Source organism: Ischnura elegans, chromosome X (genome assembly GCF_921293095.1).
Source record: "Ischnura elegans chromosome X, ioIscEleg1.1, whole genome shotgun sequence".
In the NCBI taxonomy this organism is placed as follows: Eukaryota; Metazoa; Arthropoda; class Insecta; order Odonata; family Coenagrionidae; genus Ischnura; species Ischnura elegans.
The window spans coordinates 67596490-67621571 of record NC_060259.1 but is presented as its reverse complement, the minus strand read 5'-3'; the positions used below and the strand labels follow the sequence as shown (position 1 = coordinate 67621571).

Genomic DNA, 25082 nt, shown 5'->3' with positions numbered 1-25082 from the left:
TTTTGCTATCATTCCCTCTGGAATTGAAATAGGTACTTCTCGCTAGTATATCATATGCCATCGGATGTGCACACGTGAAATTAATTTCTTTGGCCGAAACCCAATGATATATCCATTGCATAATTTTCGTCAAGGTTTTTTCTCTCCGGGATTTTGGTATTGTATCTGAGCATTCCCTAATTTAGAATTTACACGTCCAGCAAGTTTCGCGAATGAATCAATAAATCCGCAGTTCCGATTAGAGTAATTACTCGTAACTTTGTATGGCTTTCTATTAATACCATCTCAGCTGAGTGTCCCAAGGCCAGGATATCTCTACGAGGGAACCCACGGGCCAGCGGAAACCACAATCTAGATTGGAGATTAAAGAGTGACTCAGTGGAGGTTTTTAAATTTTATTTTGAAAGCTTTGCATGCCCTGGCCCATAAAAATAAACATCTCGCGAAACTGGACTGATTTTTCAAGGGTGATAGCTTCCACAAGGAGCGCATTCTTTTTATAGGCATGTGAGAATTACAGAGGGTCCACTTCACCGACCATTACGTCATGTTCAAGTTTGGCTACTTAAAAAATGCGACTCTCTTCCAGCCTTCGCTGTATTCCTCACGGATTTAAACCACTCGGCATCAATACTTCTCTTCATACCAGCCAGTAGTTCCCGTTGACATTTCTGGGTCATTCTCCCATAATCGTACAAAATTATGTCCATGGACTGCCATAAAAAACCAAAACTTTTAAATAAAAACTAAAATATAATTTATATTTATTATTTCATGTGCCCTTTTACTAATTTTAGTGACAAATTAGCAAAGAAAAAAATTATATACCCCAAATTTAATGTCCACAGACTGATTCGTCATGTCCGTGGACAGGCCCACATAGATTTTCGAAGAGGTGCTTATTGTCGTATTAACAACCTTTAGTAAATAATTTATCATAAAATCTATCATTAAACACGTGCAACTATATAAAAATTCCAAAATAGTCTTTTGGGTTGCCTTTATTTCACAATATTTATCATTAAATTAAAAAACATATGTCCTACCCAGTGGTGTCATGGTGCCGGAACGCGTCGGAACGCCGCACAGTGGGGCCAAATGTATAAAAGGTGGCCATAATTAGGAAAAATAAATTTCGAGGATATAATTTATTATTACAAGGTTGGGAAGACGCTTATTTGAGCCGCTGAGAAATAAGTTCGAAAATCAAGGAAGTATGCTCACGTCCGTAAAATCACTGGCAAAGTGACAGGTGCGCTGCTGGGATGCTTAGTCTCCATCTCGCTTCGAAATATCCTCATCTTCAAGACTCATCTACAGCTACCCAATTGGCTAAATTTTAAATTTAAAAAATGGAATCAACGCAGAAATGTGCATAGATGAAAAGCGCTGCTTTGCCATAAAATTGAAACAAATTTTAAATAATGGCTAACATAAATATCAAACAATAAATTGTACATCATTTATTCTTAAATAAAAATACGAACATCATTAAGTTATGTAGCAGTGGTTAGCAATGCTTTTGTATAATTATATTATTGTATCCACAACTTTCGGCTATTAAAACAAAAAAATTAATCGCCCCAACCCGCCCTTTCGTGTTATTGAAGAAATACGTATATAACCTCTAACCGCATGGACACCGAAGCGCGCAGCTAGTTGACACGTTCCATGCAGCAAGCACTTTGTAATCAGCGTAACAAAATGATTTCTTCAGCAAAAAAATCAACAAAGACTCGAGACAGAGTATTCAATACGACACGCAAGCAATAGAGCCGAAAATGTAACTTAAATTGAAAATTATGCTTTGTAATAAAAATACTTTGTACCAACAACTTTACATAAAATACTGATGCACGGATGTCATACAAAATTCATCGTTGCCATTCGGACATATGTCAGAATAAGCACAGGAAGTGTGTAACAAATTATTGAGAAAAATCAGGGAAGATTATATCCGGAAGCGCTCGAGGAAAAAAACTATGTTCGAGGGAATCATGTTGCATTCCTACCCAACAGGGTAGTTTCCTTCATCAAAGAAAACGAAAAGCATCGATTGCGATTCGTTACCCACCATCAGTGTATTCATAATATACAAATTATTTGGTTTTAGAAATACCGGTTTAGACGAATGGCAAGGGTCAATTCTATCCTCATTTGAAAAAGGCCAGATTGGCGCCCATGCGATGCCACTCCACGTGACGTCACAGGGACCTAGTTTCTATACGAGTAGATAGGAGTTTTACATCGTCTGAGGTTACCAATGCATGCATGAGGCACAGATCTCAGGGAAACATTTCTTAATAATCATCTATTAAAACTGGCTAAGGTCGGAAAGTTTTCTTCGTTTGATAAGGTATTAATAATCCTTATTTAAGCCAAGCGCTACCTGCTAGCATCCTGCGTCGTATCAGCGCTTAGGTCACCTCACTTGCGGCAGCGGGAACCAGAACGACGTCACACGGAGTTTTCCCGGCATTCATACTTACGCGTCGCGTTATCGCGCGCTTGAAAATTTTCACTTTCCATTTAATCGCGAAAAATAGATATCGTCATTTAAAAATCTAAAAGCGTGAAATACGTACTCCAGGAGTAATAATATTTCGATTTAGGCAATAAAAAAATAATAGGAAACCACCCTATTAGTTCAAGCCAGATTGTGGTGTGATACAATCCATCAAAATTTTTATCTTTCGAGGCCATGGCTATTTTTTATATATCCTGCCAGACAGAATCAGTATCTGCATCGGCATCCGAAGATGATCCGGCATTATTTGGATGGGACGGAGTGCGATTGAAATTAGTTTTTACTTTTTTAAAGTTCGTGTATGTGGTTCTGTTCATTTTCAACGTAGAGAAGCTGCAATATAGTAATGTGTTATGTAAATGCGTTTGCTAACTTACAATGTTTTCATATTAAGATTTTTAAGTTGAGTTTTAAGTTAATTTTTAAGTTTTAATATGAGATTTTAAAAAATAAGTGGAAATATTCATATGTTGCAGGTGTGCTTAGATAAGTCATCGGCCAATCAGAGCCGGATTGTAATTATTTTTTTGTGTGTGTCTAAGTGAGTGAGCGCGGGCCTGTTCATATTCTACACAGATTGACTGGTATACAATAATGTTTTAAATATATGTCGTGGCTAACTTATTATGTTCCAATCAATATTTTTATGCCATAGGTATGTACATTCGTATAACGTGTGCCTTAAGATATACGTAATAAAGACGGAGAATAATTTGTTTGGAATGATTTAAAATTAAAAAACGCGCAGAAAATTATGTAATTTATTTAAAAAATACATAAAATTATTAATTTGATTGTCTGAAAACTATGAAATGTAATTCATTATAGAATAATTTCAAAAAAAAACAGTGTCATATTCGTAATTTAGTATCTTGAAAAATATTTTCCCCTTTTTACTGGACATAATTAACAATTACCGTCATTTTTAGCAAAAAATGTTAGCTAACTTTTTATGTTTTCAGATGAAGATTACCCTGCAGTCCATGGACATGATAGATGGTAACGGACATGATGATGCAATATGACTAGTTACAGAATGTGTAATGACAAATAAAAAAAACTGTTTCTCGTGAGTAAACACAATATTCCTCTTCTGCTATGTCCGTGGACATTAATATCATGTCCGTAGACAGCAAAAAAGTAAACTTAAAAAAATTGTAAATATCACCATCGATCTCTACTACTTATGACATAAGGTTGTATGATTGACAAACTGTGATTACACACTTTGCATCAAAAAAAGGTTCTTATGCATCAAAAAAAGGTGTGTTCATGACTTTTTGCATCCGTCCTTGCAATTCTTCATTTTGCAAAATGCAATTTTCACTGCGCTTCTCACGTGTATGTGAGTTCAAACGAAAATACCTCAGATAGAAAGGAAAACACAAGCATGCACAGGTTCTGTTTTCTTAATTAACGACGATGGACGGCATACCCATAAAAAATTTAATCATATATCTGGACCGGGACTCGAACCTAGGCCCCTCGAATCCGAGTGTAACGCTTCAAATATTCCTCCCCTCAAATTGCAATAAGATGCAAATATGTCCTAAGTAATGGATACGCTATCGATGTTTATAAATAAAAAATAAAGTGGTGACAATGATAATGAAACAGAATTTCAGTTCGTAAGACGAAAATGAAATTTTGAGTCCTAGGTTTCATCCCGGGGATTGTTGTATGCAATGCCACCCAGTGCAGTCTAGAAGATTCAGACCACAATTCTACCCCTAGTATTTTCAATTGACTCATAATGGGATTCTAATTTCAGATAATAGAATGCATAACCTTTTATCTCCATAGTCCTATGATGCCGAAGAGTTTCTGTAATTGCCTTTCGCAAAGAAAGGACGCTTAATTTCGTATAACTCCCGGAAGATCGTGTTAAAACGTTCAAACAATATTTCATTAAGGCCTCGTAGAGTTATGCACGATAATTTCAATCCTTTAAGGCGAACCCAATCGAGTTCCATACTAATATTAACCTATTTCCGTCCAGAAACCTTTCACTTGCGATTGTGAAGATATGGAGGTACGTCGCTCCTTTGGTAGTATTTAGTAATCTAGTGAAATATTCTAATAATACATCAACTTGCTTCCTTAGAATGACCCCTAGCCATATAGCCACGCTGGGTGGTAGCGAGGCCAAAATCGATTGTTGCTCTATTTCTACAAGTGACCCTAATTGAAATGATGAATCTTAAAGGCAAGCTTATTTTCGGATGAAGGAAAGTTACAATAATCGGTATAATGCCATTTCCTGTGCAATTTTGTTATACTTGCATGTAATTTACAGACAGTGTTGTCATGGTGCCGGAACGCCGTAACAGCACTGGTTAACAAAAGACAAAATAGTCAAATGACACTTTTATCAATTTGTTGCCTCAAAAATTTTAATATTTATATTCGTAACCAGAAAATTGTAATAAAATGCAAATAATAACTTGTAATAAAAGAACAAACAGAGTAACATTTCACTTAAAAAAGAATTAAGGGAAGTTCGTTCCGGCACTGCTAATTTTGCCATGACGTCACTGAGTAGGAGTTTCCGTTTCGCACCCGCCTCTTTCTGTCAGTGGGCTTATTTCGACCGGCTTCGAAAATAAACTAATAGTGGATTAAATTATTGCGAGCTTCAACAATATATTTGTGATGATTCGACAGCAAAAATGAATGCGGGTTTCCTCCAAGAGTCGCTTATTCTCAGAATGGTAGGATGAAACCATATGGCTACAGTGGGAGGCAATGAATTAATAACTGCGCTTTTCTAAAATTCGGCAGCAATTCCTTTCTGGCCATTTCCTTCCGGTTCCATGATCGTTTCTATTCTCGATCTCATGAAGTAACTTCCCCCACTCCCTTTATCTCCACCCTCCTTCAATCAGGGCGACTAGAGATGGTTGTTGTACAGGCTCATCTTGAACTCTGGCGCTTGAAAAGTATACCGGAGCTACTTTCTAACGTCTTTTCGCGTGTACCACTCCTTGCACTAAACTCAGTCTTATTGGCAAAAATTCGGTTTTGATAGTTTTATGAAAAAGCTTAACCAGATTTATTATTCAAGTTACCAACTTATTTTGGAACGTAGGTTTTCGCAGCTAGAGGTATCGTTGCCAACGGCTTTCGGGATCAGCTGCGTGTTGCGCTTTGTCGTGCGAGCTTTCAGGGCAACACGCAGCTGCCCCCGAAAGCCGTTAGCAACGATACCAACTTATTTACTCACTCGTTCAGTTTCAACACGAAGGTTGGTTTGGATAGGAGAGGATAGGGCTCACCCCGAACTAAGCCACAGGCATGTAACGTCACGCATTGAAAGTGGGGAGCCATTTATTTTCCCTGAGCCACCTGACACTTGATTTCTATCGCAGGAGTCCGAAGGTTTCATCCGAGATTTGATTCCGGTACTCCTCTATCATCAACCCATAGCTTATTAAATGATTTACACCATACTATTCTTGACTAATTATAAAAATTGGGAGACTAGGTGCGGTACCAATGCTTAATACTTGATCAATTGAATATTTGCCGTATTCCCACTCGTAAATATAGGTACTTTCGAAAATCGCTCTAAGTATTCGATACTTTGCAGGCCTCATAAATAGTAGCTGAAAAGGCGGTCATCGCTACTAAGGTATTTAATCTTAAAATGAAATTTGTAGCTTCAGATTTTACCATTCTTAGCCCATTTTAATGCTCGTATGGCTATGGGTTCAAATTCCTCATCTGTATTTTAAGGTTTTGTTATGTTTTACATATCTCCGAGATTTTCCCGTTCCCTTATCTCATCGGTAGAACGAATAATTAAAATTTTCTGCGACGAAATGTGGTACAGATTAAATTAAGTGAGTATTGTGAATAGTATATCACTGACACATCATGGTTTCATATGATTTATTTCGGAAAGGAAAATAAGATGACTCAAGATAATTAAATTTATTCCAAAGTGTTCACAAGCTACCAAATTACAGCTCAACGGACTTACTCATAAATTCTGATTCGCTCTTAATATCTAGAAAAAAATATTTTCATGGATTTAATTGCTACCTAATATTTTTTTCTTTTTAATTATGAATTATCTATTGAAGGCCAAGGTTCACTAGTTGCTGGGGGAAAAGACAATACTATTCCCGAAAAAGAGGCCAAATTACCGGTGCAAGCAGGAAGTGGACCATTAGAAGGAAGTAATTCTGGGACAAATAGCCAAGTGAGTATAGTTAATAAATTTATATGGTTTAAAAATATTTTATTACTATGATCTGTTAAGAAATCAATCGCTCAAAAACTGCATGAATTATCCCTAAGAATTTAATTTTCATGGTAACCCTTAATTTTCGAAGAATATAAATTTATATTTCATGTTACGTGTTTAAATGGTAACGTAAAGCTTCGTTCATGCATGTGTTGACATCTAAGTACGTTAAATAAGACCTTCTCGCAAGCGGCATTGCAAACCGCGGATTTAGTTTATGGATACCTATCCCATGAGTGAAGGGGTGCATTTTTAGAAAACCTTTTGGATCCCTAACTCACAACTTCTTACAATTAGTAAGGCACTTTGTTGTCTGTGATTGTTATAATAATATGAATGGAAATTTGATGAATTGTTAACGCATTCAGAGTCTTAAGCAAAGTCTTAGCTTTAAAATAAGCAATAAATCATTATTCTAGGAAAATTTGTCGAAGAAAATGGAGGAGTTCTATAATTCAATGCACGACAAAAATGCAAAAAATTGAAATGTGCATAACACGTACAAAATTACTTTTTCGCAAAATGGTCTCGGGGGGTTTAGGGTGGATATGGACATTCAGAAATTTTCATTGAAATCTGAGACCCTAAGGGATAAAAGGGCCGTATCCAGGATTTTGTTCTTGGGGGGGGGGGGGGGCACAAGGATACCTCGTAATAGAAACGAACGCAATGATAATGGGAGCGAATTAAAAATATTGCATATTTTTAAGTGTCTAGGGGGGGGGGGGCACGTGTCCCCGTGCCCCCCCCCTAGATACGCCTATGGGCTCGCTTACACCATCGACTTCGCGTTCGCGATTCTTCATCTGTCGAGGTTCTGTCCGATTTAAAACAACTGTACCCCTCAAAAAACCTGCTACGAGTAATAGCTTCATTAACAAAGTTATAAAGAATTATTTCAAACGTCACGGTAGCACTTTTGCCAAGTTTGACACAAAATTTCACACACACACGCTGTTCCTTCATTGCTGCCGTTGCACGCGGCGACGAACAGGTTAAGACAAGTACCGCTGCTGCTAAGTAACGACTAGACGTAAACAAACTCAACACCTCTCGTTTTAGTCAGATGTGTCGTAAGATGTCCCTTTTTGTTTCGTTTCGATCTGTTGAACGGTTTGCGCAGAATAAAAACAGTCCGGTCTTTTTTTTGATCGCACCTTGTATCTTGGAGATAAGGTCTCCTTTCCTGTAATTGTTACGAAAACACTGTCATACTACTACTGTAAGCAGTAACGGATACAGAAAAACTCAAGGGGGTCGCAAAAGATATTTTGAGCTAACTATGCTTTTATCGTAATAAAAAATAATCAAGTTACAGAGTTTAAGAGTTTTATTTAAAATTATCATACGCATATGCAAGACAATGATATCTTATTATATAAAAAAGTTACAATTGTGGTTCTGCAATGTTCGAAAATGCGAGCAGCTCTGCAAGGGGAGGCGCGCCCCCTGCGCCCCCCATATGTACCCGCCCAGTGGCGCTGACTCCATGGGGCCTGAGGGAGCTCGAGCCCCCCCAAAAATTCGTTACAGATGTGAGGAAAAAATGTGTAAGGCTTGTCGATTTTCCCCAGAGTGTCTAGATATCGAGATTCGAGTGATCAGGGTTCTAATGTTGATCATATGACTCTTCTAAAATGCTTAAAATTCAATACTTATAAAATTTACCGGGGCAAGGTCCCCGGTTTGGGCCCCTCAATATTTTTTGAAAGTCGGCACCCTTGTACCCGCCACTGCTCCCAAGTCGGCGAATTTATTTTACTGTGTCCATTACCCTTACGCTGATTCACTGTTAATATAATTATTAGGTGTGCAGCTCGGAGACCATGATGCAGGCCATATTATCTGACCACTCTCAGCTTAGCGAAAAAGATTTAGCCCTTCTGGTAAAGTTTAAAGCAAGGCTCACTCATCAGCCATTGTCCTGGAATACTTTGACTAAAGAAACCAACCCGGTTGTCTTGACTGGCTTGCTCTTTGAGTGGATTGAACACTTGAGTAAGCCTCTGCTGGGAAAGGATGAGCTGAGCTATATCGTAATATTGGGACATAAGCCTGTGATGTGCTTGAAAAAATTCCCATCGGTGAGTTCTCTCATTGGCCGTGGAAGCGAAAATTCTAATAACGGAAATGACAATTATTAAAAATGATGATCTGTTACCAGACACCAACTCAATTTAAAAAATTAATTCACTTTCAGGAGCTTCAATACACATTAGAATACTTGTTTAGGCTGATTCATCGAATGTTTCCGGAGAGTGAAGAATCTCAGAGTAAGTTCCTGAGGAGGATGATGGCTTCATTTACTCATCAGGCGATAGCCATAGATGGGCAGCTCTTTCCAGGAGGTGAGCACATTCCTTGATTTCTTTTCCGAAGTGAGTGAGATTTTGCCGCGATACTTACAATTAGGCTACTGCGACACTTCCTCTATTTTCACCTATGTTATGTTCGTCTAGAAGATTTGATGTTCAATATTAGACTCAAATAAGGATATAAAAGTCTAGGCTGACCTCAAACTAATGAAGGAGTCGCATTCTCACCCCGTGGACCCGGGTTCGAAGCTCGACAGTGGCGGAGATTGTAGTACACGTCACCCGAGCCCTGCTTAAGTGCTTAATTTCAGCACTCCGTTCGATGGATGCAACATAGAGCCGTGGTCCCCTTGGGGTCTTTTATTAATGCTAATGCCAAGTATCTCCACGCCCTTTTTTCCGTGAGGCCCAAATTTCTTTTAAATACGACATATCTAGTGGCTGCGAAAAAATGGCTATCCAATTGCATTCTGAAACGTCCCACCCAGCGCGCACAAATCCTTTCGGTGGAGGAAATGACGGCTACAAAATATAGGGTCTAAAATTCTAAATTATGGACCCATTCTCACAACTTCGTATTTATTCAAGAGCAAATCCAAAATGAAAAAGCTTAATTAACTTCTTTTAAGCAGGGAATTTCCAAACTGAAAGTGAAACGGCAAAATAATCATTATTAATCACTTTTGGCTTAGGGTTTTATCATCTAAATATTTTTGAAGCATTTACCAATTTGTCCACCTGAGCTTCCAGAATTGAATTTTCGTCCAATTCTTGAGGCCTCCGTGCAATAAATGCTGCTCAAGCATTACATATCCTTTCGCGAATTCTCTCCAAATAAAAAAAACTATGACAAGTATAATGTCATTTCGACGATAGATATTATAACGAAATCGAATTATACATTTTTATGTCCTTACGAAGAATAAAAATTTTATATTTAAATATAAATGTTACATATATATATGAATGACTCATTAATAATTGACAACCTACATGCCTTTATTTTTCATTCTTTTTCTCTATCAATCATGAATGGAGCCCGATTCCCGATTGACGGAGATATCTTCTGACGATGCGCAGTGTGAATTGAAACAGCGCAATACAGAGCAATATTTTCGTGAAAAATTAAAGTTCATCATTTACGAGTGATCGATTATCACGTCCTTTTTACTTCTATTTCAAAGTAACATATGGATTAAAAGGCTTTTCACGAGATGATTAATGCTGAACTACATTTTGAAAACAATAAAGTTGTGATAATTCACTGCGAGTGCTGAACTTCCGAGGTTACTGACCGCCATTCATAATGCTACGCAGAGCCAAACATAGGTAAATCATAACCAGTGACGCTATGGCAAAATTAGCAGTGCCGGAACGCACTTTCCTTAAAGTATTTTAGTAGTGAAATCTTACTGTGTGTTTTTTATTACAAGTTATTATTTACATTTTATTAAAAAAATTGTTGTGGCTACGAATAAATAAATTATAAGTTTGAGGCAACAAAATTTGATAAAAATATTTGACTAATTATGTCTTTTGTTAACCAGAGGCGGAACGGCGTTCCGGCGCTATGACACCCATGGGCGCACCCAGCGAGGGGCAGCTGCCCCCCCCCACCCTAGAAGCAAAAATCGTTAAGCAAAATCAGTACCTACTGAATTGAAACGAAAGTATTCAACAAATTTTCTTTAAACCCACGAAAAATGATATACATTAGTATAAGATATGTAACTAAAATAAAACTATTTTTCAAGGAAATAGTCTCAAAAATTCTGTGGCTTGCCCCCCCCCCCTAGTTATGATCCTGGGTACGCCCTTGATGACACCCCTGATCATACCACGGCGAACCAAGGGCCTACCGTAATTTATTTTGAATCCTATGTTTTGGCGCGGTCTTGCATGGTGGCCTAAACCGTAAGGATAGGGTCGAGGTTGGCATACCGTTCTCCATAGAACCTAAGCTCCCCACTAAATGTATGACGCTTCAAAGCGGTACGTGCTCATGGATGCAATGCGCATATGGGTATCTCAAAGGCAATTACGATGTCATGATAAAAGCTGATATGGAGAGGTGAAAAAATTTATTCAGAAGTTCATTAGTTTTTCCACGAGATCCATAATGCTTATTTTACAAAAGGTTTCCCTTCAGGAGTACCCTTCAAATTTTTGCATATTTCCAAGAATTATTAGTAAAGGCTCCGTCGCGTAAAATTAAGTAATGCCTTTATTTCTGCATTATTTTCATAATGGAAAAATGTGCATTTGGCAAAAAGGTACGCCAAACTGAATAGCTACTATTAAAATGGATTCCAAGGGTTTCATATTTATTCTTTAGAATTGCTATCTCAACCGTCAAAACAATTTTAAAAGCAGCAAGTGTACCATTTTTATTGTCAACAACAAAAATAGACTCTTATTCAATCTTAGTGTTGCTAAAATGATCACATGGGATTTACGGCCTCCTGAGGGAAGTGTTGATTTGGACTGATTTTGAGGGAGAGGATGTAATGCTAGCAAATAGTCATGCAGTTGGATTCTGAAGGGAGAATAAATTTTGGTTTTAGGGTATTATGCAATGTAGGGAGGAATAAGGGCGAGGCAATCACAAAAGTTGGGTGAGAACTCCCCTTAAATGGGCAGATCCATCAGCTTTGGATCTCTTTTCCCCCCTTGTCCTCATACTCAATGTTCCCCAATTTAACTCATCTTACAAACCATCTCAATCCACCTCTTCCAGGTTATGGTACCTTTGAAGTCCATAGTTATCTAGAAATGTCATCCTAGATAAACAATCTAGTCTGCAAGAGCATATTATATATAGTGTGAAATCAATGCAAAAAATTCATAAGAATATTTTAAATAAAACAATGCCATATCAAGCAACCTCAACTAGGGAACATTGCCTGAGCAGTTTAAATAAAAGTAGCTCATATTATCCTTGATAAACAAGTTCTGCTAGTAAAAAATGTCACCCAGAACTCAGATGAATACAGAACACCAATCACATTTTTATGGTTTTGTCCTTCACTGAAGATTTCAACCTCCTACCGGAGGATATTTCATCACCCCTAACGAGATAGTTAAAAAAATTGCCTCTGATGGTAGGCAGAAATATTGGGAATGCAAGCCATCCTTCAGCTTGCATACAAAAATTGAAAATAAATCATTTAGACTTCAGGCTAGGTCAAAAGAATAATTTCACGAGCCAATTTTTACCATGAAGAGAAAAATAGAATTTATAAAATCTTGGTGATAAATTGGAAACAGCCCTCTATAAAATACAGAGTTCTCATATTTGCATAAAGGGATCTTATGATGCAATATAAGAAGCAAATCACATATTAATTGATCTGTGAAGCTGTCAGTACTTTCATCATGAGATCTTAAATTCTTCTAGCCCAATCATCTTGACCTACCAATCCTCCCCGGGTCCTCCTTGGTCTCATGTTAATCACCTGAAACTCCTGGCTCCAAGGAGAGGATTCTGTTTGAGTTGCAAATCCCAGGACAACCATTGGCATTTCCCACCTAACGAGGATTTGAGCTGTGCCTACTAGAATAGGGATTGTAAATGTGCTGCTGATGGAAAACATAAGACATAGGACCCATGCCAAAGAGTGGGTGCATGGGGATAAATGGATTGAATTTTGCTGCATACTGGTTTAATTTGCATCTTTTGAGGAACAGCAATTAAGATAAACCAAGTGAATAGATGCATTAGAAGGTTTTCTTCATTACAATTCATACATTGGCTTCATCATGAAGGAGTGTCAGGTATTGTATTAAGTAGGGATGGTCGGATCGGATACTTTGGATCCAAATATCCGCATATATTGCCCTTCATCGGATACATCGGATCCAAAGTCGCGGAAGACATCAGATCTGGATCCGAAATTTTGAATAATAGCTTCAGTGAATGCAACGGGTGGAATAAGGGTGGAAAGAGTTCCGATTCTATCTTCGAATGCACCGTTGCATGCGATTCTTGTCCTTCTCATGAACCCTTTTGTTTGAAAGCTCTCGCAGGGGTTACGCAAGAGAATTTCAGCCGTGGAAAATAAAAATTGCAAAATACGACTGGCACATAGAGTGACTGTTCCCAAGCAATTGAACAATCACTGAGGGAATCTCAGCGTCAGGAATTTGAAAATGCATTTGAATCCGAAAATATCCGATCCGAAAGATCCGGCTCCGAAAATCAAGGATCCGTTCCAAAAAAATCTTGGATCCGTCCATCCCTAGTATTAAGTAATCCCTTTTCCTATTCTAGCTAGGGACCATAGCATGCCTTAGAAAATATTCACAAGGCAACACTGAAACTGCTTGAATCCTATACACCACCCAAAGTACCATTGAAATTACCAAAACAGTTTTAATTTAATCTCTGGCTGTAAAGTGTCACAACAGTATCCTGAAAAATGATTCTTTCACATATCAACACAAATCTGAAATTAAAATACAGCTACTGATAACCATGGAATTTTTAGGATATATTCCGATGGCGATTCATCCATTCTTTAATAGAGGATGTAAGCAAAAAGCAATTCCATGAGTTAAGTATACTCTATTGAAGTTTTCTTGTCTTTCCTAAATAAATTCTAAATATTGGCAATAAAAGTAATAAATTTTCACAATCCCTGGAATGATTTATAAGTCCAATATGAAAGAATTTTGCCTTTAGCTAGGGGTGATTTTTATAGTAATCTTATAAAAATTCATAGAATTAAAAAAAATCAAATAACACACCACAGTATGAAAAGTTTGATGGGAAAAGGACTTAATTAAGTCTTAGAAATAATTATGTAAATTTAAAACAAAAATTAATAAAGTCTTAGCTTACAATGAGCAAAAAACCATGGCTCTTATACTACTTTATATGTATTGGGGTGGCTAGCTATAAGGGATTTTATGAAGTCATGTTTTTTGGCAAAAATGTGAAAACACTGAAATGCACATTTTTTCAGGGAAATTGTGTCATGAGTATTTAGCTTGAGTTGAAAATGTACACACCGATGGGGAAATTTTAATTAATAATTGTGAGCTTGAGAGTAAAAAATTTGTTGGCTTGAGGTGGAATGGTCCTGTTAACATAGTGCAAATAAATAATTTGAATACATTCAGCTGGATTCTTTTCATAACATATGTTTAGCATGGCTCATACAATTTTTATAAGTATGTATCAGACAAATGATTTGGCTGTTTTATGAGCAGTCATTCAGATGATTTCTCTGGGAAAAAAGTTCATTACCTTCATAATTTAATGTAAATATACTTTTACCCAATTGGATTCCTTTGTCATTTTCTTAACAGATGGACAAATTCTTGATTTTTCTTCCACTTTTCCTATCCCTGAGAAATTAATCCTTGAACATGAGTAATGACAAAATATTTATTTACAGGAAAAAACTTTCCAAAGCTACGCGAGGGTACCTTAAGGAAGGTGATGGAGTTTGGCATGGCATTTATGGAACTACTGAAAAAATAAGAAGATGGAAATCATAAAGGAGTACTTTCCAGTTTTGAAAACTAAGGATGAAATTGCAAAACATGTAACAGCAATAATCTTGACTTTTATGATCACCAAATGTGCCTGTAGTTTTTTTACATTATATTTGTAACTCAAAATGGCAAAGTTCATAATATATTTTGAGGCTGACTATAAACTACAAAAAATAAAATCATCCCATGAAATTGAAGACAATGGTGTATTTTGCTATGCATATTTCCTGATGTTTACTATAAAGAAAATGGAAAGTAAAAGATTAAGAAGTAGGACTGACTTAAGACTTCAGGATAAATAGCATTGATTTTCTAGCGGTACATGATAAGATATGCAACAGAATTGAAAATTGAAGCAGTTTTTTTGCTAAGCAATGAAAAAGAAATCTACATGTAAATAGTTTCTTCCCTCAAGGCCGCTTTACACCGTGAATGATCATGCGCATGATCATGTGAATGAAATCATTCGCCGTGTATTGCCTTCAGAAAGCAATATGTGTATTAAATCAACTGCATTTCAAATTAAGTAACTCCAATCAAGTCCAATTGAATTTTTACCACAGGTTATAGGACTTTTTATTAACTGTAACATGAAATAGACCATGAAAAATATTCATCACTGAAAACTGTATTCAGGATTATTTTATTGACTGATTTTTTAACATTGAATATTCGACATTTAAGTGTTTTCTTACACAGTTACAAAAGAAACATTAGAGTTGGTAGATCGTAAAGTCTTAGGCAAATACAGCATTTCAGGCGCTCTCGTCATTCAAAGTCATTGTTATACACCACATAAAAATATCAGTCTCAGTGAATGAGTGGTTCAAACAAAATACTATTTGGCATAGAAATTTCCACCAAGTTTATGTCCAGGTCCAAAAACATTAAATTTATGAAAGAAAGGAAAATTAATATCGATAGCAACTTTCTTCTTTAATAATGTGAGACTGAATAAGTATGCATTAATTCGAACAAAAGAATAAAATAAGGCTCATCAGCAATGAGTTTTGTCTTATGGCAGATGAACTATTGTCAAATTATTGACAGTGACTTCAGAAATATCAGAACAAGTACATCCATATCATGACACACATTTTACATTGGAAGCAGAAGGCTTTCTCCCACCAATGAATACCTCTGAAGATACAAACAGTTCAAATAAAAAAATGGAAATAATTCTTTTAAGAACATTTTATAAATAATAATTTTGGAGATAAAAATTTATCCGCAACTCATCAGCTAGATTTCATACAAAAACTTATGATTGCAGATATTGGTAGGATTCTTAAGAAAAGGGAGAATACTGCATATGAAAATTATTGCCAAAGGAAGTACTAATTGGGAGCAAAATTGCTTAAGCTAGAAAATTTGAGGCTCTGATTATGGAAGTGGAACTCAAGGTTTCTTCTCCATATGAACAACATCAATAGTTTTACATACACAGAAGGGTGGTGAGCTCCCTATGTTTCACTTTCATTGGCTGAACAAAGTGGAACGGACTCACAGCCTCAGATGAGCAATTTCTCTCTTATTTACATTTTTCAAATGATACTTTTCAAAACTGTATAAAATTTTGAAGTGAGTTCACAGCATTTAAACAGCACATGCATTTCATACTATTGTGTCAATAAAAAAATTTAAAAAATATGCATATGCACATTAAAATATGGACACACTTGGGAAACTTAAAAGATTGCATACTATTCGGCAAATTTGGTATAATTTTCAATGATTATATATGGCACAATTCAGTCAGTAAATATCTTCCAAGAATACCTAAGCAAAAAATACCTTACTTATCACTCCGATGAAAACATCCCTCATGGCAATTTTGAAATGTTTGTACCACTGTACCGTGTTAAGTCGCCTCTGCACCTTCTCCTCAAGAGTGAGTAGTCTTTCTTCTGAAAGCAGGCCAGGCAAGGCAGACCAATTTTTTATGTATATCAATGGAGCACCATGATCTTTCAGAAGCCTGAGGGGTGCAATGTTTTGATTACGGTCACAGTTCCCGGGGGTGACAACATCTTCCACGACAGGAACACTTCCCAGTGATAGAGATTCATAAATTCTATAACACTCTGTATTTTCACCTACAGGGCTCAGGGTAAGGTCAGACTTATGAAGTGCGGATATATATCTCTGAAGGGTAAATTCTGTTTCCAGAGGGCTCCACCTGAAACATGATTATCACCTTAGAAGTCTACACAGATGGTCAACAAAATGAAAGGTCTGGTTCCACGGAATATTAACACACAAAAGTTAATGCGCAAAAGCGTGAATAATTATGGTAAACTTGTATGGAGCATATAACACATGAACCAAATTAGAACAGATTCTACTTCCTGCTTGTGCATTCAGGTGGTGACACAATGCATTTTTGTGTCCATTCACGCATTAACACACCTTATGAGTAAATGCATTTTGTTACCAGACTTTAACATTTTAGTGCCAGTAGGCCAATCTATCAGCTGAGTTTTTTACACTTGCACCTTCTATTTTTAGTGCTTCAGGTAGCTTTTGTTACTGTTTTTAGTATCTTCCATGCTTGAACATACCCGTAAGTGTTGAAAGCACATTTAAAAAAAATTAGCATTAGAAAATGCATATTAGGCTTCATATCAATTTTTAGGTGCAAACCAATAAATTTGCCAAATTTGCCTCTTCAGTATTACAGGCAATATAGGCAGGCACTAAAAGAGTTAAGATCTAACAACATCACATGAATTTATGGTTCAAAAAGCCCCAAAAAGAATACAGCCACAGAGTCTACAAAGATAACTGGTCATTGTGAAGGAAAATAGAAGAAAATTCTGAACTACGGAAGATTTACAGGGGATTTGCAGTCCAATGGAAAAGAGACTAAAATAATCCAACAATAGAATGAATTTATGCCAAAGTACGAAAAGGAAGGTATTTAACTGCAATTGGTTACACTTCACTCACAAATCAAAAACCACAATGATACAGATAATAAACAATCTGCGGCCATTTCTGAGTTGACATAAAATAATGAGTACCAAAATGCATTGTGTAACCAGGCTTTAATCCTTATAGTGTTATATTATATTTTAGAATCATTTTCTCTCAATCCAAAAACACATTTCATTAATCTTCAACTACATATATTAACTCTCAAAGACCTCATTGAGTTTTACCCATAGTACAACTCTGCCTAACATTTCACTTTACTGAACTCTGGACATTTTAAATAGCACAATATTAAACTAATTAATAACAAAATAATATATTTAAAGTAACTATTTTTCAAGAAAATGAGTTTCTTAAATTATATTGCAGACTGTGTGACCTGTGTCACAAACCAAAACATTTCTGTCCCAAAACATAGAATGTAGCCATGAAGATCACAATAAATGAGTGGAAAATTGAATTGCTTACGCTATTGTGAATCCAAACTTCTTTATATTCTAAATGATACAACCAAAAAGGCCAAGTCCATTACAAAACTATTAAAACACTAGCTTATCATGAGTATTAGAGTGAGTAAAGGCAACTAGTTTTTTTATGAGGTACCTTTACTAATTAAAATACATTAGAAAATTCATCCACATCAACTTTCATACAATTTTATACATATTTAGCTTAACTCATACTTACTTTTGTCTTCCCAATACAAGGCATTCATCCTCAATATTGTTTATTTTCACTACGTCTAGTAAAGTCTCCCTGGAAGAGTTCTTATAAACAGTTCCAAGAAAATTACACAAATATGGCCGGGAAGATAGAAGGTCCACTTCATCCTCTTGCAAATTCGGAAAACCTCGGTAACTAATGAAACAAATAGAACAATAAATGAAATCACAAGCAAAGAAAGTGATTAAAAATAACTGCAATACATATAACACACTCGAAATATTATTCAATAGGAGACTCCTCTATGTTGAACTACATGGTATCTTTCATTAGGAATAAACGATTAGCTTTTATGCTTTTTTACGTAAATAGAGATCTGACATTTCTATTTCCATTTGACTTCCAAACATTCACAAAAACGTTTCCTTCCCTTAATGTGCTGAATACATGTAAGAAAATAATGATAAGAAGCATTCTCAACTCCTGATACCAAATTAAAGATGTAAGTGGCTGTATGGCTCTGAGACCAAAGCCTTTTTATTTTATAAATTTAAATCATGTTCATAGAGACATACTTCAGGTAAAACAACTTGATATTGTTAAGTCCAATTAATAACCAATTAGTAGCAAGGTCAATACACAAGCTTGGCTACACCAAGGATACACTAAATTGCTTTCTTGAGAATATATTCCTAATTAATGGGATTAAATATGACCTACTTTTACTATAAAAATTTGTAAGTTAGCTTTCTCTACATTTGACGCTATTCCAAGATGCCAGCAGTATTTGCATGTCCATGATTGAGTGTGTCCTTGTTATGTGCTGATCTACATGAAATGATATTTCCATTGAGCACCGACTTCGGTTGCGGTGTTAATATAAAAGCTTAATGCACAGAATGAATATGAGCTGTGAACACTATTTCATCATACTGTAAGCATGGTGTCTTCACACCACAATCGGTGGCAGATTAAGGAGGGGGGTAGGGGGAGTGGCCACCCCCTGTAATTTCAGGAAAAACTGAAAAGATAGTCATTCCTTATGTGACTCTCAAATGTAAGTTTTTATTTCACCAGCTTAACACACAATATTTAAAGATAATTGATATTCAATAGCCCATATGGCCACGCATGTTAGACCTTGGGTGCATTATAATCAAAAGAAATTGCATACCACCAAGGTGCAAAGTTAGTGACGACTCGCCTCCCAAAGCAATGAACGTCCACAATCCACCACTGTTCACAGTGCAGTAAAAATATACACACATGATTCATCACACCAATGAGCATACTGTAAAATTCCCAGTTTATGCTTTCGCCATTCTCTTGGCATATCAGAGCAATATTTACCAGGGGCACAGCCAAAAATTAAGGCAAGGGGGGGTTTCAGGCGCAACTAATACTTTGGGGTGTAGGGGTATTGCATACCCGCCAGGGTAAGTGGGAGTTGCGGGGGCCCTCTTCCAGAAAATTTTTAAGATTAATGGTTCCAAATGGCAAGTTTTACGGCTTTATGAGGGATGTTTGATTAATCCTACCAATTTTCTATAAGTAATACTAATCCATTAAGTAAAATGGATTAAATTTAAAAATTTCTCTCAGCTCTGGGAGGGGTTTTATTCCCCAAAACCCCCCCCCTCGCTGCACCACTGATATTTACATGCTTATACCATACTGTCCATCACAGTCATCATTTGCTACGGGCTTGGATAATGACATTTCTTTATCTGCTTAGATTTGGAGAAGTTAATATAGAAAATCTAAAATTAATTTCGTACATAATAGGCCGAAACACCCCCTACAATGAACGCTGCCAGGAAATCAACACTTCTGAGTACAAAGAAATAAGATTTCATGCCAAATACTTCAATCAAAACACAAACTTAAGTTTGGAAATTGTGAAGGACAGAAAAATGCATCGCATTGAGTGAAATAAAAATTTTTAACAGGCTTAGGAATCATAAAATTAAAAATAACACACATGCATATTATATACTTTATTTCAAAGTTTGAATTTTGCATCAGATTTCCTAGGGCTACAAAACATTTATTTCTCATACTACAACGATTAAATGAACATATTTCAATTTGCGGTACCATATATTAATTGCAGGTATTGCATAGCACATGATGAGGAGGTGGATATAGTAGCCTTCCCCAGGCCCAACTTTGATTATGGGAATGAAAATTTTAATTTCTTTCCTGTTGTTATTAATCAAAGGGATTATTATAATTTACAGTAGCGGGGGTAACTTGGTGGAAATCCATAATTGTAGGAATAAAGACTATTTCCACTTGGTAATTTATTGAGACTGATCATGGTTTCATTACAGCGTAACATTGTCAAGGGATCTGATGTATACAACATTGTCAAATATAACTTTCAACTCATCAAAATAATTCTACTGAGATTCTGATAAGTTCCACAATCTTTTTCTTTCCGTTTGAATTCCTCAGGAACACCAAAAAATTCAGAATTCAGTGTTCCAATTACGAGACTCCAATCAAACTTTCAAAGTACAATTGGAAAAGCATAACAGGGGACAAGATGACCATGATCACTGACATCTTACTCAGGGGCAGAATTTGGATGCAGTAGGACCCTAGGGTACATAAATATCCTTCCGTTCCTATCAAGTGAGAAGATTTAGGTCTAAGTAAACTTGAAAAAGTTCAACGATATTTTTAATTATATGGGCGTGAATTTCAGGTTATCTAACATTCATGTCATTTTTTCTTTTTCTGAAAAAATTTAGGGGGAGCTTTACCCATTCTCTAAATCTAGAATCTTCTCCTAAATTCTCAACCCCTCCCTTCCCTTGTGAGGTCACTGCCATATACATATTCACTGAAGTAACCCAGAATTGGTTTAAGAAGCACTGAAACTAGTTAAAGAAGTAATATTAATGCAGTGGACCTCTCAGGATAACTTTTCCATTATTTCATTATAATAAACAGCAAATGTGAACCACAACATCCTACCGCATACCATTGAATTTAATAACATCTACACTATTTGAGCAATATTAAATGCAATAAGAGATACATGAACATACGGGACTTTTCCCCTACAATGCCAGAGGTAATATAAAGGCCTGGTTATACAATTTATTTATCAGCCCGTAAACAGCACATTTATGGCCTAACAACAGGGAATCAACAATCAACAAAGGACATTCATAAATGCCCATGCCCTGGATAAGTGCAATTTACCCTGGCGGAGAATCCATGAATCAAGAGATTCTGTGCTTAGCCTTGAGCAAAGGTGCATATATACAACAAGGGTTGAATTCCCTGATTAAAAATATTTGGATCACACAGGATCTGGCCTAATATGTTTTTATGACAAATTTTAACCAAGCTGGTCAAGGGCATACCCATGATCATAACGGGGGGGGGGGGGGGGGGGGGACAAGCCATGATCTAGGGGGGAGAGCGCAATGGGATTTATGAGATTATTTCCTAAAAAAATAGTTTTATTTTAGCTATATATCTTATACTAATATATATCACTTTTTGTGGGTTTAAAGAAAATTTGTTGAATACTTTCGTTTAAATTCAGTACTGATTTTGCTTAAAGAATTTAGCGATTTTTGCTTTTGGGGGGGGGGACAGCTGTCCCCACCTGCCCCTCCCTGGGTACGCCTATGTATTTGGTTATACATAGGTACACTTATGTGAGTTGATGTGCACCTGTGCAAACAGTTTCATAAAAATTAAATTTACTTGAATGAATGAACTGATTCTAGTTTCTATTACTACAAGCAGATGTATTCGCTTGTTGAGTTGAACATTCAAAAATCTCCTTGATCCTAGCTAATATATGGGGGATGCGCAGGAGTGTGTCTCAAAATTTGGACATGAGGCAGGGGCGTTGCAATCAGAGCATGTCTGGCTACTAACGCTATTGGTCAGCTATATTTACATAGGTCTCGGAGATCACCGAAGATAGTATTTTCCATTATTCATGTATGGTGTATCCATTGCAAGGGTTAAAAATATCTGAAGATTTTTAAGAGGCATCTTGCCTTTTGTTTTGAACAAAATAAAAAACATGCACGATAAAAAAATAATAAGTACAACTAGTGTAGAGGCAAAAATTTGAAATTTTCTTCGGTCACTATCAGATAGTAACTTCCTAATCTATAAAGGCCTGGGTAAAGGATAAATGTACCCATAAAGTTAATTTGCGAATGCATGAAGGACTTGAAACGTGGACCTTGAAAAAACTGAAAGCATGAACCAAATTAGAACAAATTCTTAATCTGTTCATGTAGTTGAGCAAGCAAGACAGTTATCCAGCACAGTGCATCTATGCACTTAGATAATGACTCATTTGTGACAGTGTACCATGTAGCCAGGTCTTACCTCATCATGACTGCACAAGAAAAGGCACTGGATTACTAATATTTCCTGATTACCAATAGGAACGTATAAACTCTCAAAACGAGCCCATGTAATGCATTGCAAACCCTTTTAATATGCTTGTAAGCTAATTAATTTTTTTAAATTTAATATAGATATGTAATGCTAATTCATTACAATAAACTTTATCAAAATCCAAACTGATTCTCTATTATCTCGGCATGAGAACTGAAGTCGATTGCCAGAGGAGTGACATTTTCAAAGGATTTATCATCTAAAGGCCTGGTTACACGGTACATTGACACGTACAAGTTAATGTACGTTTGCTTGAATGATTTTGGTGGACCGGAACAGATCATGTACGAATGAACCAAATTAGAACAGGTTCTATTTTCCGTTCATGCATTCGCACAAGTTGGGAGGTTACACGGTACATTTTCTTGTTCATTCACGCGTTCATACATTTAGACATTAACCCATACGTGTTAATGTATCGTGTAACCAGGCCTTAATACTTCACCTCGTCTCCCTCAAGCAGACCAAATAAGGCTAAATTAAATATTATATTCAGGTGGATGTACGTATCAATTTTCATGTTTAATCACTTGGATATCAAGTTAATCTGAGATTTCCAAGGGTCACAGAGGTTGTTCGTGCGGCTTGAATGCCAAGTGTGCAATTTTTTTAGCGCAGTCATAAATTTTGAGTAAAGACTAGCAGCTGTTGAAAATAATGCATATGAACAATGTATCACGATTTGAATATGGAACTAAATTAGACTATTACTAGAAATTAACCTGAAAATACAAGAATGAACTTACGTAGCTACACCCAATGGCCACTGAAAAAACTCTCTGTTGTCAACTAAAGTGCTATCATATACTAGAAACGCTGCGTTTACCACTCCTCCTTTGGACTTCATGTAGGGTAGTAACCAAGCATTATCACATTTTTCATTTCCCAAGACGACTAAAATTACTTTTTTGAGGTGACTATAGGAGTGTAAACTTTCAAGCCAAATCTTTGCTGCAGTTATTTTGTTCTCAGAACGTCCATTAACGACTAATATCAAATACTGCACATTCAAAGGGACGGTATTTGGAACGACTCCAGGTCCTGAACGAAATACAAATGACATATTTCCCATACTTAGAGAGCCGTAGCTATACCAACTATTTCCACTTTCCGCAACTTCACCGCCTAGTACGTGCTTCCATAAATACATTCCGATCGCAGCTTTGCCCCAGATTTCTATGATTGGGAGGGAGAAATTAGGTTGATTATTTGCCACATTCTTCGGTATGAGATAGGGTTTTCCTAGGTTACTCAACTGAGGTATCAACGAATTCTGTTCAGGGTTACCTGAAAAGGGAAAAATAAGAATTATATACTTCGTATTTCAGTCGATAACCAATAGTATAAATGCAATGTGAATGAAATTCAATCCTACCCGCCGATTGTTCACGGCTGGAGTAGAATAATTTGAATAGTGCAAAGCATGTCGATGTTAAGTAAAGCACTGTAAAAAGTATCAAAGCATATCTTAAAGGAATGTGGCACATAAATTTCACTGGCATGCCTAGCACTAAGTGATGCCCATCAGAAAGGTAACTTGATTAACATGAACTGTCTTCAAATGCATGAAAAACTTGCAGTATCAATGAACGGATCACAACATGAAGCTATCCTGAATACGCATTGCGAATCACTCTCACAAAGCAATATCACTACTTTCAATGCAGTAAAAACAGAACAGCACATTGGAAATATAAGGAACTGGAATTCAACTACATAAGATTTCCATAAATAGTCATGGACCCTACGATTGCGAAGGTAAACACAACCACATGTTTATCGAGGACACTTAAATGATGTGACAGCCGCGAACGATAGTAACCACTCGGTAACCACTATAATAAAAACATCTGACTGTTACCCGTACCAACCGCTGCCGTTTTCACCCGATCCGGGTAATAGTGAATATGAGAAATATGCGAGCGAATGCGCATGAATTGATCACGAATACATCATATTTGCTATACTTTTTAACAGTACTTCCAGTGCGTGTAAATAAAATACAATCCGAGTATTGCAAACATATGTTGACCTAATAAGAGGCATGACTCAGGGGTCAGGAATTTGTGACGAAAGTGGCTTAAGCACCATGTACTCGCCAAAAAAACTATGTAGACATTGTACCAATCATACGCGTACTCCCTGAAATTGTGGATATGTAAATAGAATCTTTTACCCGTTTTTTAAAAACAAATCTACTTATAAGCCTTTAAACTGAACGAGATGCATGCAATCTGATTGGCCTACTGCTTATGCCTTTTATGGACAACAAGCCCCGCCTTGAGAGCTTGAGGGTTGTTCAGCTGAACCGCTAAACCGGCTGAACTCCGTAAACGACCACTTGTTGTGAGTGAGAAGTGAATGCGGGACAGTACCTCTAGGCCCACGTTAACATGGCGTATCACGGTCCGTCTTATGGCTTAAGCAGGGAGTGCCAAATGAAGGTATGTAAATG

The 25082-nt window shown here is 36.6% G+C and overlaps 3 protein-coding genes across 3 annotated transcripts in view; 2 read left to right on the top strand and 1 right to left on the bottom strand.

Annotated features, from left to right (window-relative positions):
* Positions 1-16366, top strand: part of LOC124171816 (protein tyrosine phosphatase domain-containing protein 1-like) — a 32643-nt gene extending 16277 nt beyond the window's left edge. Inside the window, exons 9-12 of the mRNA XM_046551155.1 lie at positions 6613-6731; positions 8585-8860; positions 8977-9124; positions 14491-16366. Of these exons, the coding sequence (XP_046407111.1) occupies positions 6613-6731; positions 8585-8860; positions 8977-9124; positions 14491-14576 (629 nt within the window). The 3' untranslated portion in view covers positions 14577-16366. The remainder of the gene's footprint in view (positions 1-6612; positions 6732-8584; positions 8861-8976; positions 9125-14490) is intronic.
* Positions 15211-24449, bottom strand: LOC124171814 (ribitol-5-phosphate xylosyltransferase 1-like). Its single transcript, XM_046551153.1, has 4 exons — positions 24003-24449; positions 23374-23914; positions 18212-18382; positions 15211-16769 (listed from the first exon to the last, which is right to left on the bottom strand). The coding sequence occupies exons 1-4, from the start codon at positions 24127-24129 to the stop codon at positions 16370-16372; spliced, it is 1239 nt and encodes a 412-aa protein (XP_046407109.1). The 5' UTR covers positions 24130-24449; the 3' UTR covers positions 15211-16369.
* A 476-nt stretch (positions 24450-24925) lies between these two features.
* LOC124171815 (myophilin-like) overlaps positions 24926-25082 on the top strand; it is a 68863-nt gene continuing 68706 nt past the window's right edge. Inside the window, exon 1 of the mRNA XM_046551154.1 lies at positions 24926-25071. Within this exon, the coding sequence (XP_046407110.1) occupies positions 25021-25071 (51 nt within the window). The 5' untranslated portion in view covers positions 24926-25020. The remainder of the gene's footprint in view (positions 25072-25082) is intronic.

Coding starts and splice junctions, on each gene's coding strand:
- LOC124171814 (XM_046551153.1), bottom strand. CDS start 24,129: ATGCCAGTGAAATTTATGTGCCACATTCCTTTAAGATATGCTTTGATA. Junction 23,915..24,002: donor CAGCCGTGAACAATCGGCGG/GTAGGATTGAAT, acceptor TTCCCTTTTCAG/GTAACCCTGAACAGAATTCG. Junction 16,770..18,211: donor CTTGTATTGGGAAGACAAAA/GTAAGTATGAGT, acceptor ATCATGTTTCAG/GTGGAGCCCTCTGGAAACAG.